The sequence below is a fragment of the Pezoporus occidentalis genome, unplaced genomic scaffold (genome assembly GCF_034315485.1).
Source record: "Pezoporus occidentalis ecotype Australia unplaced genomic scaffold, CSIRO_AGI_Poc_V1 ctg152, whole genome shotgun sequence".
Lineage (NCBI taxonomy): Eukaryota > Metazoa > Chordata > Aves > Psittaciformes > Psittacidae > Pezoporus > Pezoporus occidentalis.
This window is the reverse complement of record NW_026913339.1, coordinates 882,598-900,107: the sequence shown is the minus strand read 5'-3', so window position 1 is coordinate 900,107 and position 17,510 is coordinate 882,598. Positions and strand designations below refer to the sequence as shown.

Below are 17,510 nucleotides of genomic sequence, written 5' to 3'. Positions count from 1 at the left end.
TTTCCCTATATTTGCTATACAGCAACAAATCTCAGACAGATCTTAAAAGTTTTTCTTGTGTTACTATTCAGCATATTTCCAAGTTTCTATATAAAGAAACGTTAGCAAGAAAAGTTATTAAAGGCTAACAACCATAACAGACACTATTTATTCTGTTGGGATAAATAATTATCACCACTATTCCATGGTGATTGGTAAATACTAAATCATTAGTTAGTTCCCATATAACTGCTTCCAGAGAGATGGAACTTATACAGGAAGTTTTCAGAGAATGAACATTTTGTACATAAGCTGGCAAAGTATTGTTAACTTTCACTTTTTAAAAATTGAATTTACCATTAATTTTAGCAAGCTATAACATACATATTTAAGCCTTTGTTGATCACAGTTCCTGAAAGAATTGTACCTTGCTTACACACATTGCATAGAGCTGAACAGCCATCTATTCTTAGTTTTTGAAATATTTTAGTTGTGTAACTAAAATTATTTATTACATCCTTTAATACTTTTCATGATCAGTTTACCTGCTGTTGCATAAAATATGAGTGAAAAGTAATGAAAAAATAAAATTAATGACTTGCATTTTTCTTACCTATTCTCATTTTGACTTTAGCTAACAAGTTCATGTGTGGCAAGTAGATATTTTTTGTAGGTAGGACCAGGCAAGTCAAGGTACTGTCATCTATTTGCTGTTCAATGGGTACTCCACAAACAAAAATCTATGAAAAGAGTATACTTTGTAAAATCAAATTGCAGACAGCAAATCAAATAGCAGCTTAACAAAGTAAGTTAGGCATGGCAAAAACCTGGAACTCAAATGAGTCTTGTAAAAGAGCATTAGAAAAGGGCTTGAAACTCCCAAACTCATTTACTTCAGTTTGTACTTGTCTTCTTTGCAGAGGAGTTTGGTAACAAATGAGTAATTTCAATGAACATTTGATCAAATTTATCCATGTTAGGCTTTGGTTTCTAAAATCAAACTCCCTCAAATCAGTCTTTAAACAATAGATCTCCCAAGTAACCTGAGCCATCAAAAGAAATTGTCATTTCTCCAAAGAAATCTGACATCCAACAAAGGCCAGGAAAAAAAAAACATTTATGAAACAGTCAAATTTTCATTCATGGAAATAAGGTGGTGGGGACATGCTGTAAAATGTTAAATCGCTTGAAGGCTAGTAAGTCTCACAAGTGGATTTCTGATATTCAGGTTATTCACATGATTCTTTATTAGCTGGGTAAACAAATATTTCAGTGGATTAAACTTCTGTATTAGGAAATATAAGGAAAGAATTTGATTCAAAAGCTTTTCTTCATAAACTGTATCAAAAACTAGTAAAGACTGCAGAAGTGTATGTCTATTTTTGGATCACCAAATAGGTAAATGGTTTTACCATACAGTCTCCTCACAGATTCCATGTCTTTAGATTTGCTTTTTTATTGCATATATAAATTTTTACATGGAAATAGTTTCTTCATACTGATTACAACAATCTGTCAATCTAAAACATCATAAACAATAGGCTGCTTTATGTAGACTTTCTAATTCAAATTATTCTAAGTTAAGATACAATTTTATGAGATGTGTGTCCTCCTTGAGGTGCTGAGTATAAATATATCCCACATTTCAAATAGGAAAAGGGAGTGTTCCACATCTCTTTAAAAGTTGAACTATGTATTCCAGTTATCACATACGGAGGTACATTTTGCAAGTATTATGTTCAACTTGTATGAAAATACCAGACTACATACATGAGTATGCATGATGAATATGCATAAATAAATTTGTCAAGATTAATTACTTCTTTCTAATTACTACTCTTTAATTACTATGTAATCTAGGGAAAACTGATCAGTTAATAGGAATAGCCCTTTTTAATAAATCACTAAAATAGTTTCCGGAATAGATAATTGAGACTTTGCAAATGCTGTGTAAATCACCAACATATACTCACTGCTTTAACGGTAAGCTTGTGTGCCAAAATTAGTAAGTTTAATGGTTCCATTGTAGAAGAGCAATGTTCTGTATCTTCTGTTTGCAGTGTTAGTATGTCTGCCAGCAGAAGCATACTTTTCACAAGAGTCAAAGATGCTGGAGGGGAAATTAATGTATCCTCTTCGAGTAAACTGATGATACTCTGTTTGGACATGGACAACATAAACCAAAGCAGTTACTACTTTTGCTGTCTATTTATGAGGACAAATCACACAAAGTGAAAAAGAAAAAACATCTATTTTAGAGTCCCTATTTCAAGCTTATTTAATGCTGGCGTCAGCTGTTCTGACTACATGAAAAATACTGCAAAGAAAAGCAAACAATTTCTCCTTTGTGCTCAAACCTCCACAAGAAGTTTAATGTCTGCCACAGGACGTTTTTCTTGCAGGTCAAGAATAGCAGCTTGCACCATCATTTCAGCCTGAGTCTCAGTATCACCAAAGGCTTCTGACTCTAGTATTACTTCTTTTAGCACACCTCTGCGTTCAGCCACATAATTTTCTAAAATAAGAGAATATATGAATAGTAAAAATTCAATAGAAAGACTTGGCAGTTTCTTCTACCATGCTTAAGAAGTTACTTCCATACTAAAACTTTACAGAAAACCTGACATTATAAATTCCAAATTTACTACTTCATTAATCCTGTGCCAAATTTACTTCAAAATGAAAGGAAAAAAACCTTGGTTTTTAAACTTCACTTGGTTTAAATTCATCCAAGTGCATTCTTTATATTTAAGCCACCAGCATAACTAATTAGATTTTGTAGATCAGATGCCATTCTCACCCATAAAAAATATTCTACATATTCACAAATCTGATCTCAGTTATTTCAAAATAGTAACAGTGTTCACAGGAATTATCCGGAAAAGATTAAACAAGAGTTTGGCTATAGAGCTAAACTGTGATTTTGATACTTATGTGAGCATCAAAGTTAATACTAAGTTCATAGAACTAAGGAATTAAAAACACGTCATTCATACTCAAACTGCAATATTGCATTTTTAGTATCTCACTAAAATTCTAAAAAAAAAAAAAAAAAAGGGATCTAGAACATTTTTAGAACATATAGGAACATTTCATTTATTAGAGATATAAAAAGTGAAAAAAAAAACCCTTCAGAGACCTTTGAAACTGGAAGCATGTAGCAACAGTGTTTTTTAAAACAAGCATACTTAATTACATCAGAATGTTTGAAACTTTTCACGCAAGTGATTTATCGAAAGATAATGATCATTAAATGAAAAGTAATGCAATGCTTTGCATTACATGCTCTAGGGAGAGTTTGCACTCAGAAATGTATTTTCCTTATTGCATTAGATTAATTTAATACAAATCACTGCTCAGTGATAATACAGCCCAGAATTAATGTTAATATTTTATTTTTTAATGAATAAGAATTGTTTCTGAATTTGCCAGGATCTAAATTTACCAAAGGTCTAAACCAAAAATGGTAATACCTTCCATATCACCAATACCATGTATCTGTGCTACTAGTGCAGTCACTAACGTTGTACGACACCTTAGCCATAGATGTACATTTATACGATCTTGTGCTGTTACATTGTGAGGCAGTCGAATGTCTTTGATGTAAGAGTCCTAATAATTTCCGAAAGCAAGAGAAATGTTACTTTCTAAGTCAAGTATTCTGCTACAAACAAATCAACAGGGCAGCATCAGTCCAAAATAAATTCAATTAATACAAATATATCACAAATAATAACGTCATTATAACCAGAAGTTTATTTGAAGGACAGATACATATTTTTTTTAACAACTGGAGGCCATTTATTATTGAACTTTTAACCTATAGGAAAAAATCAATTGCAGCAAATTAAAATTAAACCAGTTTTTATGAAAGACCCCATGAATATATCCATATACTGTATGTGTCATGGAGAATAATTCTAGCAGTTTGGACTTTAGTCCTCTCAAGCAGGAGCATTACACAAAACTCTAAGGCACATAAAATGTCTAATTGTAGAGTAGGATCAATACCAAGTTCTGGTACCTCACTGGTGATTAGAAATAAAAAATTAATGTTTTATTTCTAGTTTTTAGTATTTTGAATGATTAACGTATCGTACTGGGAGTGTTTGGAAGAATGCTCAACTCTCTGTGCCATCATCACGTATTATAAATGCAGAATTTATACAGAATATAAAAATAGACCTATTACCAAAATTTTACAGTCTATGTTTGAAAGATTTGTTCCACCAAGCAATAAATAGACAGCGCACAAGCTGTGTTGTACTTATACAAAAAAAATCATTGCTTGCATTGATGCAAATGAGAAAAAAAAAATAATTGCTGTAACTCAGTTACTGGATACATGGCAGTCCCAAGAAAATGTAGGAGCAAGTGAAGAAAGACAGAAGACCTTGATAAGCAATAAGACAAAATAATTAAGCTGCATTCAGGAAAGTCTAGTTTCATGCATGTCATAAAATCTGGCCTCACTGCTCAATTGCTTTGTTCATGTAAGTCAGTTTGATCTGCTGTGTGCTCAAGAATAAATGCATGGTATATTGCATATTTGCTTTCCAAAGTATACGTTGGTATCCCTATGTTTTAGACAGCAGAAGTCAGCTGAAATCTTGCTAAATTTGGAACACAGCAGTGATGTGAACAGCAATGGTTGCTCTCCTCTTTGAATGAGGATACTCTTATGTATGTTTTCAATCAGAAAAAGTAAAATACCTTAACTGAAGAATACTAAATTTCCACCTTATAGCTATTTTTTCCACTTTCTTTTTGTTTATGGAGAGTTAAAAGATTCCCATTGTTGCCAATTGAGAGTGTACGAATAAAAAATGTAATTCCAAACCATATGTAATTAAAATGATGATTACAGACATATTAAATATACTATAGGCAAGCAGATATCTAAAAGACGTCAAACATAATTTTCTCCCCAGGTTAATGGTAATCACATAATGCAGATGGCTGCTATGTTCTAGTAGCATTCTGGAAAACACTCCGCACTCCATGCACTCACTCCATGCACTCCACTTCATATACTAAGAAGAAACAGTTTAAAACAAATATCGACACATACCAAACACCATTTTTCATCATTTTCTTCTTTAAAATGTGCCTCTTCTGTCCTAAAAATTTCCGCATCTTGAAGAAGTCGAATTGCAGAAAAAGCCAAAGCAGCACTGTGACACAGATTGACATTATCAAAAAATGCTAACTACATTTGCCATTTTGTGCTTTTATTATGATAGATACTTCATTTCTGACTAAGAGATGTCTTTCAGCAGTTACCAATTTTTGCTTCAGTAGAACAAAAAAAAAAAATGCATTTGGATTGTATCCTGAATCTGTAGACACTGCAGTATGAAACTGAGAAAACAGCAGTAAGAGAAAAAGTTTTGCAAATAGCAGACAGAACCTGATAATAATGGATAAACCAAAATATATCCTATCCTGTTGGAGCAATTAGAACTCTACTATGACTTTGAGTTATGTATATCTGTCTTCAAGAATGGGCTTTTAGAAATTGGAATATATAAAAATACTTCAAATGACAAAATATTAGGACAGTTCTGTACCTAATCCACAACTACAGAGGTAAGAAAACATGTTCCTTAAAGCCTTTCCAGGTTATATGCTAATCCTTCTGTTAAAACCACATGATAAAGTACACAAATGATCTTAGTAAACACCATCAACCAAAAACTGAACTAGATGCCATCCTGGCAAAACCTCATCAGTAAGAAATAATATGGCACTGACTCTCTGCCCCCCACCCCCAGTCATAAATCTTTTTCTGGAATTTGCTCCCAACAGCATCTAGAAAGATACAGACACTATTAGGTCTGGTGCAGCATTCAACCACACATTTCAAAAAACTGTGAGCTGGGATCTTAAAACATTGTCAGGTTTCTTAAAATATTATCTAATAGTTTTTTTTCTTTTTAAACCATTCAGATACACTGTAAAATTTTCATGACATTTATAAAAATGTATATTTATAACAGCAAACTTTGTGAATGCAATTATATTCATTATATGAAGACACTTGCAAAACCAACATATTGAGAAGATCCTTTTCACAAGAGGATTCGTTGCTCAAAGAACACACTACTCGAAATAGAACTGCCAACACCAATGTCTCAGGTCTGTTTTCCATCTCTAATTGTACATTTTCCCTTACCTCTATAAATCTCTACTTTCCTACCTCTTCTCTAAAAATTTTTTGGGCTTGGGCTTGGTTGGTTTTTTGGTTTGTTTTGTTTTTTACAATCCTACTTATTCTCTACCCACTGAAACATGTTCCTAATAATGCAGAAGTAGTGTAGGGTATCCCTAGCTCACCTCTTAAAAGATTTTTCCTCAGGTCAATTGTTAAAAATCTATAACCAATATTCCTATCTATGCTGCTCTTTTACATGGAGAGACTCTCTTTACATGAAGACTGGCTGCTCTGAAGCACAAAGAAAAAATAATTTATGAACACCTTAAGTCTGTTTTACCCTGACAGAACACTGTAAAGAGTTTTTAATGCAAGAAAGATGCAGTCTCTGTGAATTTACTGCTGTTGAGACGTTCTAGACTAATTGCTGTAAATGCAGAGTTCTTGATTCATGATCAAAGTCAGAACATGAGCTGCACTACTCTGAAATTACTCACATTATTCTGCCAACATATATCTAAGCACAGGATGGATAACCTCCAGAGATAAGAGGGTAGTTAAAGTCTTCCTGTCATTTCTGATTCTAGCCTGCTTGCTTGTTTTGTGATGTAGACCTGGATGGATTACACCAATTCAACAGAGATATACCCCAAAGTAACAATGAGAACCAAAACCATTAATATCTTGCCTTTCAGCTCTCAGAATTCAATCCTTATGAATCTCCTTCATCATCCCTTTACCTCAGTTTTATTCCACAAAATGAAACCAGAATCAATCAATGTTGAATTTGATGATAACTTTCTCTCTAACAGTGGAAAAGACAAAACAGAATTTGCTTATAAAAGCAAAACAACAGTAAGGATAATGCAACGAAATATCCCCACTGCATTTTCATTCTTTTTATTAAGAAGAGTTTTCCCCTGAAACCAGGCATCAAAGTTAAAATTACAGAAAAACCTGACATTTTTCAAAAGATTGTTTGGGATGCTATGGCCTAATGTTTCTCAAATAATTTGGAGAAGGTGCAGCACCCAAGAGTATATACAGCCTTTTAAGAATTATTAACCTAACTTCCTGAGCACCACTGCCTCCAGTTAACTGCTGTTGTCAACATTTAGCAGTTCTGAAAATTAGGCCACTTTCACCTACATGCTTACATATAAATGACATGAATAAAATGTAGACCACAAGCCCAAATATTCATATATGTATTGCTTTAAGCAGTAATGTATTCACATAAGCAAACAAGCACATATTTGGGTAATTAGAAAGCTCATATACTTAGAGGTGGGCACCATGCAAGTAGTCTCCTTGAGATCAACAGAATTAGTCCTACATGTAAAATTATTCTGGGCACAAATTTTTTTGCAAGACAGAAGCTGTAATGTAGAAGCTTCCCTTGATGAAATTTTTGTGACCCTCTTCTGCTGTCAACAAGAGTGATGTGTCTATATATTTCCCTTGACAAAATACATATCCTTTTATCAGCTGAATCAGAAAGTGACAAGATGATCAAAATAGGAAAGTACAGCTGACTATAACAATTTCACCACTAAGTCATTTGCCAAAGGAAAAAAATGATGAATTTCTGTAATAACATGCAAAGTTTGATTTCTAGGCTGGCAGGCAGGAAACATTCAGCTGTCTGAAGGAATGTTTCATTTGTATCTAAGGCAGATATATCAGCAGTGTCCACGGATGGCAGTGCAATAAAATTGTAAAATAGGTTAAAAAAAAAACCAACCAACCAACCCTTTTTTTTGTTTGTTGGTGTTTTTTTTTCCTGCCACTCTCAATATAAAAGGCCCATTAAACACCTATCAAAAATTTGAATGTTCTCAAAAATGATCCATAAAATGCTTGACATCCACTGGAACCCGTGATATTCTAAGAAAGTTTCTTCAATCTGAGACAATTTATAAACCAAAAGAGAAGCTAAACTCTAGATGCAACTGCATGTCAAAAAGAAGGGTGCTGTACTGAAGATGGCTTGCATACTGGAACACATTTAGCAGGAAGAGAAAGTTTTGGTGTGAACTCTACTAATATGGGTTTTAAAAAGCATAGTATCAAGGTAAACTGGGTTTGTACACAGGATATTTCATAAATCTGCATACTAGCCCTTAGTTACTAACGTGATCATTTTATTAAATCCACATGGCACTGGAAAGCACAATGAGGTCACTGTCCAGTGATTTGTTGTTTTTTTCTTTGCCAAATTTATAGTAAATTAATCTAATTCAAAAGGCATTGAAATAGATTAATATTTCAAGATGAGAAATGTCCACAAAGAGCCTACAAGTTCTTGTTTCACATCTTCACTAAGACATTACTTTGAAATTATTACAGTCCTAATACCTGAACTTTGGGGAAACTTCTACTTTTTAAAATAACTTGAACAAACCCTGAGTGAAAGACAATACTGCAGTACTATTTTCAGTTCAGTAGTCTATACAGCGCTTTGAACCTCTTGCTCTTGTCATTTTGCTTCTTTATAGCTCTGCCATAGCAGCTAAAAGGAGATTGTGCTGTTTAAAGGCTATCTGATTCGGAGGTTTGTTTATTCACCTAAGACAGCTGGGAGAAGGAAGATAGTTTGCTTTTGACATAGAAGAAAACATTTCTATCTTTTAATTGGGTAAAAGGAAAAAAAAACACTGCTACAGGTGGGCCTGCTGAATCACCTACAACTTCATCACCTACATACCTTGATTTAAGAATGCGACAGAAAACTTCACCAGTATTCCAACAATAAGAAATGTTAATTTTGCTTTTTGCTTGGCACTTATTATAATGTAAGATTTAATGTAACACTTTTGGTGTGTTTAGTCAGACCTAACAAAAGTTACAAATACTGACTGCAGTCTACCTAATCACAACATAGTCTGGTGACAGTGTTACCAAGGCTGTGTGCTGCACGTCTAGTTAACAACTTGTACCCTCAAAGATTTTTCAACCTAATAAAATACTAGATAAAAAGAGGTTGACACAAATAAAAATTATGTATTGTTAGACTTTTATCCTGCCAACAGAAATTAATTTAAAATTACAAATATGCTAAACAGAAGAATCCTCCTAGCTAAAAGATCAAAACTATGTTCAGAACTTAACATCTATGAACAGTTAATATATTTCTGTGCATCACATATATTCAAAGAACAGCACAACTGTAATTTCATGAAGTTCTCTGAAAGAATTCAGAACCTCAAAAAATTCACAGAATTTGGAAATTGTAATTGGGAGAAAATATTTGGCAGATCACGTAAATACAACAGTATTTTAGACATTATCACTAACAATATGCCTCCTAAAAAAATATTTTCTAATATGTTAAAAGTTACATTTTACATTTTAATTTGACACCAATAAGTACACCAAGAAGAAATGTTCTTTTAGGACAGCAACATGGGCATTCTAGAATAAAGTAGAATACAGTAGTTCAGAGATATCATCAGTGCTCTGCTGTACACTTAAAATTAGAAAAAATGCATTATCTACCATATCCAGATTTTACTTTAACACAAACAGTGAACATTGCAGCTTATTCTTGTTTTTTTGTATACTATATCAAAAAAAACCCACCACACAGAGAAATCATAGACCAATAATTGATGATCTTTTAAAAAGTAAAACAAAGTAGTAATAAAAAATGAAATGCCAGTGTAACTTACATTTGTAGATATACTATTGGGGTTGTTATGGCTGTTACTAAGATTTAGAATATTAATGCAGACGTAAGGATTCAAAGAAAAAATGCTGATTTTTTTTTTTTTTTTTTAATCTTTGGTAGTCAAGGGTGTGCAAGATAAAGTTGTTTTTAATATTACTTACCTGAAAGCTGCTTGATGCCATTGCTGAGAAATAGCAGCAAGCTCAAGTTTGGCCTCCAGAAGAACCTCTAAATCTTCAGCAGAACACTGAGATACCTCCCCATCATATTTGTCATGTATGTTCTGCACAAGATGGCTAAGACTTTCTTCAGCTTCTGTCAATAGAATCCCCTAGAGAATAAAACTACATTGTATGATTAAAAAAAATAATGAAAGGGATAAAAAAAAATTCTTTAAAGGTATTTTATTCAAATTTTTACAATATGCCTTTTCTATAAATAGCAGGAGGGATTAATTTTGCCTTTTTTTCAGGTTTAGAGATTCAATATATTGAAAGTAGCAACATCTTAACTGTGCCTGCACTATTACAATTTAGCTTTACCACATATTTTAGGGCTTATAAATATTACATGATAATTTTCCATTCTTCATTCTTATCTAGTAGCTATACTTGATAATTTTGTACTATACTTCTTACTATACTTAGTAATTATAAACAATACAATACACTATTAAAATAAAACATTAAAGATGTTGTAAGTATATTCTTTTCTACCTATATTTTGATAGATCCTTGAGTGAGGTATGTATCCTGAAAATTCAACTGTAATTTACGGTCTAACAAACGAAGCTGTAAGAAGCTGAGAACAGCACCAACCAAACTCCCTTCAAACAAAGAAGCTAATAAGCTGGGGTTATATTTTCTCCAAAATAAAGTATCAGAAAGAGAAACATGAAAACATCTTGGACATTTCACATAAATAGGCAATGGTTTTCCATTTTTTTTTTTGTAGAGCACACTGTTCATCAAAAAGTCTCTGATGTTCTCCTACACCACCGTCTGAAAGATTATTTTACCTTTAAATCCCAAACTCAAGGAGTTGGAACAAACTCAAGTTTCTTAATCACTTTTCATAAAATAAAAAAAAAAAAAAAAAAGACAAATTACCTTCAGCATGGCCATATTTAATTCATCTTTACAGTCAAGAAGCTTAATCATTGTGCTGGTTTGCTCCTGTTGTCTTGAATTCTTATCAGCATTCTTACCAGCATCACCTGTCAAATACATTTCAGATGAAATTTCAGATAACAGATGCAGAGCCAAACCGTTTTCAGATACTCTTCATATTTGAACATGCCCTTTTCTCTCTAATTTGGACTTTCAATATCAAAATAAATGAGGAAGAATGGAATACAGTTCTAATGATATTTGGTATATTTGCTAAAAAAAAAAACAAAACCTTGAAAAATCTCAGTGCTTATTATTTCAATAATGACTGATTTTTCTATCAACATTTAATATGAATATTGTTTGTAATATGAAAAATTCATGCATACGCAGTTAAAAGTGGAAACAAGTTGTAGAAGCAATGCACTTTTCCACCACCCTTATAATTACCTTTTGATGCTGTAATTGTGCTTGGCTCCTTCAGCTTGTCGGTATCAGCAAAATAGATGTGTTTTTCCACTTTTTCAGGTATATTATTTATTGTGGCAGAAAGGCAAATAATGAAATGCATTTTGGCTAAGGTTAGTTTATTCATTGTGTTTTGGTTGCACAGTGGCACCATTGTTAAAGACAGATTCCGATTAAATATGTCCTCCAGTACCTACAAGAAAGTTAACAATTGGGACTATCTGAAATGACATATTTTATACTTTTCTTGTTCAAAGTATATTCTGCCTCTATTAATAATTATGTTTATCAACAATTAATATGAATATTAGTAATATGCTCTTAGTCATAATGGATAGGTTGCTGTTTTCCTTTCCAAACTTCATTCACCCCTTAGTAGAATATGCTACAGTTCCAAGTGATCAGTTTTCCAGTAGAAGGTGCACCTTTGGAGTTATAGATATTACTCTACGAGTTCTAGTTTTCTGCAGTGTCCATAGCACTCTTTGAGCTAAGGTGGTCACAAAAATATGTAGGTAAATCTATAGTTCAGAAATCTCAACTCAAAGAAAAGTCTGCTGTTATAATTCACCCTAACTTGAAAGAGTAAGCAAGGAGAACTTGTATCAGACCCCTCTAGCATTTTCCATAGGATCCTTTTGTTATTTATTATAGCATCCTTGCTTCATCTTGAGTTTAATATTCTCACTTTAAATTTATGAATTTAGAAGTTGAAGGTCTAGACAGCTTTGCAAAATCATAAGGAGACCAATAAGAGCCCCATATAGACTGTGAAGTGTTGAAATCAAAAGCTCAACTTCAGAATAAATCTGAAAGTAGTGAGATCAAAAGCTGTCAAGATAGACATCTCATTTCTGTTTTCTAATATAAACTGTTGTAGGAGACACACAAGATTACTGTAAACAAAACAGAGAAAAGCAGAGGCAGAAAGGGGAAGGAAAAGGAGGAGAAAAGAATGCTGGTTCTTTTTTACTTTATCAATTTATTTTAATGGTACAGTTTCTTTTCCACATCCTATTACAGTTTAGCCCTACTGGCTCAATGAATTCATTTAGGAATATGTGATTTTAATTAAAATGAGAAATGACTCACCTTTACAGACTCACTTTTTTGTTTTTTTTTAGCTCCCCAGAAATGGGCTGAACCCCAATCTAAATTAGGACAAATCTATGAAGACAGCTCTGATTGATAGGAATTACAAGGCTAGATAACGCATTTTTCTCAGTATTTTAGCAGGATAAACACCAGACCTTACAAATCATGACAAAACCTGAATAATTCAACTAGAGTGTTTTGCACAAAGTCATAGATTGGTATATATTAGGTCTCACATCTGCCTTGAGCCATAAAATCTAAATTTTAGGAATTGGTAAACTGCTGAGGAGAATGTTTTCTATTTACTGTTTTTTACTAATAACAGGTGTATTGTCTGAACTAAATAATCTCTAACTGATGTCAGATAAATAAATATATATGTCTAGCATAAATTTTTTAGCTCTTTCAGATTTTTTTTACCTGTAAATTTGTAACAGTCAGGAGAGGTTCTGAGGAATCGAATTTCTGGAAGGCCTGTAAAATGGACAAACCAAAAAATATGTATTGTGTTACAATATGAGTACAAAATAAGTGAGTTAGCAGAGCAGTGGACAAGCATAGTGCATTTCCAACTATACTTTGAGGGCTCTAAAAATACCAACAATTACTTGGCTTCTACAAGCTTTACCTGAACCACAACCTGAGACCCAAAACTAATCTCACACCTTCTATACTACTCAGTAGAATTCTTCAACTTAAAGCAAGGCAGGAAAAAGACATAAACCAACAAAAGCCCTATTCCAAATTTTAGGAGCTCTATGGACAGTAACCATCAATTGCCTTTATGTTCTTTATTTCTAATTGTGGCCTTAGCACATGCCTCCTCTGCTGTTCACCAGAGCACAAATCTGTAAATGGAATGGAAACAAGAGCTACAAGTCAAGAGGAACTTGAGACCTCAGCCTCCTTGAGGGCTCTTAAAAAAAAACTATTTCTTCACTTATATGTGTTCCCATTTTCTGAAACCTGACCCTAATTCCGGTCCTTACTCAAAATCCCTTTACCTTTTCATCAAGAGAAAAATCAGTCAACTGCGAAGAAGGAAAAAGCCGGAGGTAAAGATAATTTCCAGCCTTTCTTATAACTGGGAGCCCTACATACAACTGTCACTTGGGTTCTACATGATTTTTATTAAGTCTTTTATTAATTCTATACTCCAGATTTAGCTCTCTGTCTTCTCTGTCACTCCCTGGAAGATGAGTCCTTCTTATTCTGAGAGCTATTCAAAAGTTCAGCAAGCACTTAGCTTCTAGATGTGTCACACCAGAGACCTAATGTTGCACCTCCTCTGCTATTCACGTGAACCCAGTTAGAAGACAAGCGACAAATCAACCAGACCTCATCCTAACTCTATGAGCAAAATAGGCCTTAAAAATGCATTTTATTCTGGCTAGCATCAGTAAGGAGTAAATGCATTCTGTTGTAGCCATGAACAGGGAAGCTCTGCAGAATCAGCCCCAGTGAGGATGCTAATAACTCTTTTGCCAAAAATGCTGCGGCTGTTCTGTGCTGGTTTTAGCCATTATGAGGCTGCGATGTAGGGACAGTCAGGCCTTGGGGCAGCTAGAAACTCCCTCTCAGGGTTTGGTGAGGTAGGAGGGGGGAAATCAGCTCATTAAACTCAATTTTCTCTGTAGTGCCAGCTTCACTGTCTACAATATAGAGTAAGTGAAGCAAATGTGAAGTCCTGGAGGTGGAATTCCCCTTTCAACATCAGCCTGTAATCATCACCCGATTAGAAATATCATCCTATTGCATGTACAGAACGTGGCTTTACAGTCAAGTTAAACCCTACTGTCAAAAGGGATGTCCCTACCTATCCCACTAGTGCTCTACTGTTCTGTCATGCTGGCACATGTACTTTGTCATGGAGTGACATCTACCCAAAAGCACCACTCATAATTGGGAACTTGATGGCATACAGCCAGCAGTAACTCATTAGGTTATTTTGGTATGTGCTTGGAAAATAAGAAAAGCTATGTACTTGTTATGGGGGAGGCTTGCCCACTAGCTCTGGACTGTATCTGCCTGCACAGGTATGTTCTCAGGTAAGACAAACAAGCCCAGGTCAATTGTTAATAGCTTCATAACCTTGTAGCACATTAGTGATCAAAGGTGAGATTACTGCTTGGCTTTACGTATGGAGAAGATTGAAATGATTGATCTGCGCTGATGTGACTATCAAGGCTCTGAGGTTGCCAATATCTCTTACTGCCCAGCATCTCCTGGGGTTGCCCCCACCTTGCCCAGGTCTCAGGACCCTATTTCAGGCCCCTGGGGCATCAGCCCCTGCCCAGCAACACCACAACAGCGCTGGTCTCCAGCTCCCTACAGCCCTGCCCTGCCACAGGCCCCCGAAGCCAGGCCCACCCATGGGCTCAGATCCTGGCCCAGCCTCAGCCAGACCCCATGGCCTTGTGCAGCCATCCTGGGGCTGAGCCTCCTCACCAGCCCTGATCACAACATCCACCTGCAGGAAGATGTCCCAGCAGAGCCTCAGCCTGTCCATGGCCCCACAGAGGTGAGTCATGCCCTGGGCTGGGGTTGCCCCAGCTGCCCCTCAGCTACTGTGCCCCTGGCTGGGGTGGTGGGAATTTTGCCATTAATGGGACAAGAAATCTATCCATACTTTTTATGTCTACATATAAAATCACACGTTATTTTTTCAACAGTATATTTGTCATTACTCACTGTATAAAACAGACAGCATGTCCATTTCAATATTTATTTTTGTTCCTTTTGTTCAATGAGAGGAATTAATGTCACTTCAATACCTATTATTTGACCTGCCTATTGAAAGAAATTTAGGAATTTTCCAGGAATGTGTAATAACTTGCAGGAGTATGTACAGTTTAATGAAGAGAACTGAATATTAATAGTTTGATGTTGTACTTTACTGGTGTTTACCATTATTTGTTCAATTATTCTGTATCCTGCAGGTGTTTTCCATGGAATTCTCTCTCCACAGTTAAGCAAAGACAGTTCATGAAAGGCCTCCGTAAAAAATCCTATATCTGTCAGTACTTTAATCTGTGAAAAAATAACAGAGCCTTTTATTTAAATAACTTTCAGTTATACCATTTGCTCAAAAAAAAAAAAAAATCAAATATTAATTTTCAAGCAGATTTGGCTTCTAGAGCAATACATTGATGGAGAACATTCTTTCATGGAAACAAACCTTTTGCATTTTATTGTTAATAAGTGAAATGTCAAAGACCGGTGTTTCACTTTTAAAAACAAAAATGAGCAAAAAGAAAGAAAAAAATATTTTTTTAAAAAAACTGGCTCCTGACAAAGGAAACTTCATACATTTGGCTAGAGATTTGAGTATTAGTCCAAGATCAGCCCCTTATCAAAATCTGTTTCACAGATTGCACTCATCTTACTCTCATAGTACTCAGTTACTCTCTCTAACCATATTAGCATTTCCTGAAAATATCTAAACCCAATAATATTTTGACTGTTACTACAAGTTAGATTCCTTAAAAAACAAAACAAAACCAAACCAAGAAGAAAACATTAGTGAAATGACAAAAGTCTGTTCCCAGAAATCTGCCAACCTGGTTCCACACTGATACTGACAAAAAAAAATCCAGAAGTGAACATTGTGAACAAAATATCATTAATGTTCTGCTCTTAAAATAACATTTAAAAGATTGGTGGAACAAGATAAAAAATGCCAGGTACGAAGTTTGGATCTAAGAGGGATAACCTTATTGCAATATCTTTAAGGAGAATGCTTGTTAAAACGAGAGTAGGAAGAAATGATGGAAGTACTTAACAGTCTCTGTAAGACATTAACATTAAAACTGTATAAATAACCATATATTCTACTAAAACTAAGAATATAAATAATTGCATTTAAAAAGTAGTCCTATTCTACGATCTATTGTGCTAAGAAACACTAAGCAACAGCTAAACTTTAAAGCACTGCTTTTCATAGTAGTGTTATAGGAAGAAATATTTAATCAACTACATTTAACAAATAAATGAAAAGTTTATTTGAAATGCAATATGTTGCAATAAACAAAAAAAAGTTTGATTACCTTGAAGATTCTTCCTTCAATAGATTTAACTGGGTCCTTACAAATCTCAGAAACAATGTATTGGTATAATGTGAACAATGGTAAGATCTGTAAGAAAATATTAGGTCATCTAGCTATAAACATCATAAAGGGTACAATTATAGAAATGTACATTGCGATTATTCATCACAAAGCTAGAGCTAATATAGGAGTACTGCTTTCACTGCCACATACCACCACTATTTCTGTTACGCTCTATGAAGGATGAATGTGTAAAGTTCTTCATCTGGCTAAAGCTAAGCCCTTAAACTATCTTTTATGTGATTCACAATGCAGAAAGTAAAGTTTCCCCAAATTATTCTGTGTTTGAGGTGAGGTTTTTTTACTACACCATTAGTGAGTAAACCTACTAGAAAGATCTTGATATAAGGGATTTCTAAAAGTGCATTTTGATGCCATATTTTTTTCATTATAAGTAACAGAATAATAGAACTCTGTAAGCTTTATAAAATAAACACAATGAAGTTCTGCAACTAAGTGAAACGATACCAGTGGTAAAATAAACTGATGGCGATGAGGTTTATTGACAAATTCACTTGCATTCATTCCAAATTGTAAATTTTTGTAGGGGCAACTAACAAAAACATTTTATAGCTGAGTTCTAGTATAGTATACAAATACTGCAATTATTATTATATAATATTTCAGTAGAGTCCTTCCTAATAGACATATGTGTGTACTGAAAATGAAAGAACTTCCAGAATTTAATTACTGTTCAGCTTTTACATTTTTCCTCACTTTAAAATGTCCTCAAGCCTGGAAAATGCTAACAACATTGCTACTTTTTTGTCAAATGCAGTTTTAGTTTTCATAAAGTAGCTTAATGCTCCTGAATCTGGATTACAAATGCTTGAGGCAAATGTTTTAATTGTACCCATACAGCTTCCAACTGGTATTTGAAGTAGTCCAACAAAATTAGTCTTTGAAATCTTATTTTTAATAAAACTTGA

The 17,510-nt window shown here is 34.1% G+C and overlaps 1 protein-coding gene across 1 annotated transcript in view; it reads right to left on the bottom strand.

The window, feature by feature from the left end:
- CFAP54 (cilia and flagella associated protein 54) overlaps nt 1-17,510 on the bottom strand; it is a 114,487-nt gene that overhangs the window by 19,399 nt on the left and 77,578 nt on the right. The window contains exons 47-57 of the mRNA XM_062611329.1: nt 16,522-16,608; nt 15,383-15,505; nt 12,896-12,949; nt 11,363-11,573; nt 10,913-11,019; nt 9,965-10,134; nt 5,051-5,153; nt 3,453-3,591; nt 2,337-2,494; nt 1,953-2,135; nt 593-719 (exon numbers count right to left, since the gene is read on the bottom strand). Coding sequence (XP_062467313.1) covers nt 593-719; nt 1,953-2,135; nt 2,337-2,494; nt 3,453-3,591; nt 5,051-5,153; nt 9,965-10,134; nt 10,913-11,019; nt 11,363-11,573; nt 12,896-12,949; nt 15,383-15,505; nt 16,522-16,608 — 1,462 coding nt within the window. The remainder of the gene's footprint in view (nt 1-592; nt 720-1,952; nt 2,136-2,336; nt 2,495-3,452; nt 3,592-5,050; nt 5,154-9,964; nt 10,135-10,912; nt 11,020-11,362; nt 11,574-12,895; nt 12,950-15,382; nt 15,506-16,521; nt 16,609-17,510) is intronic.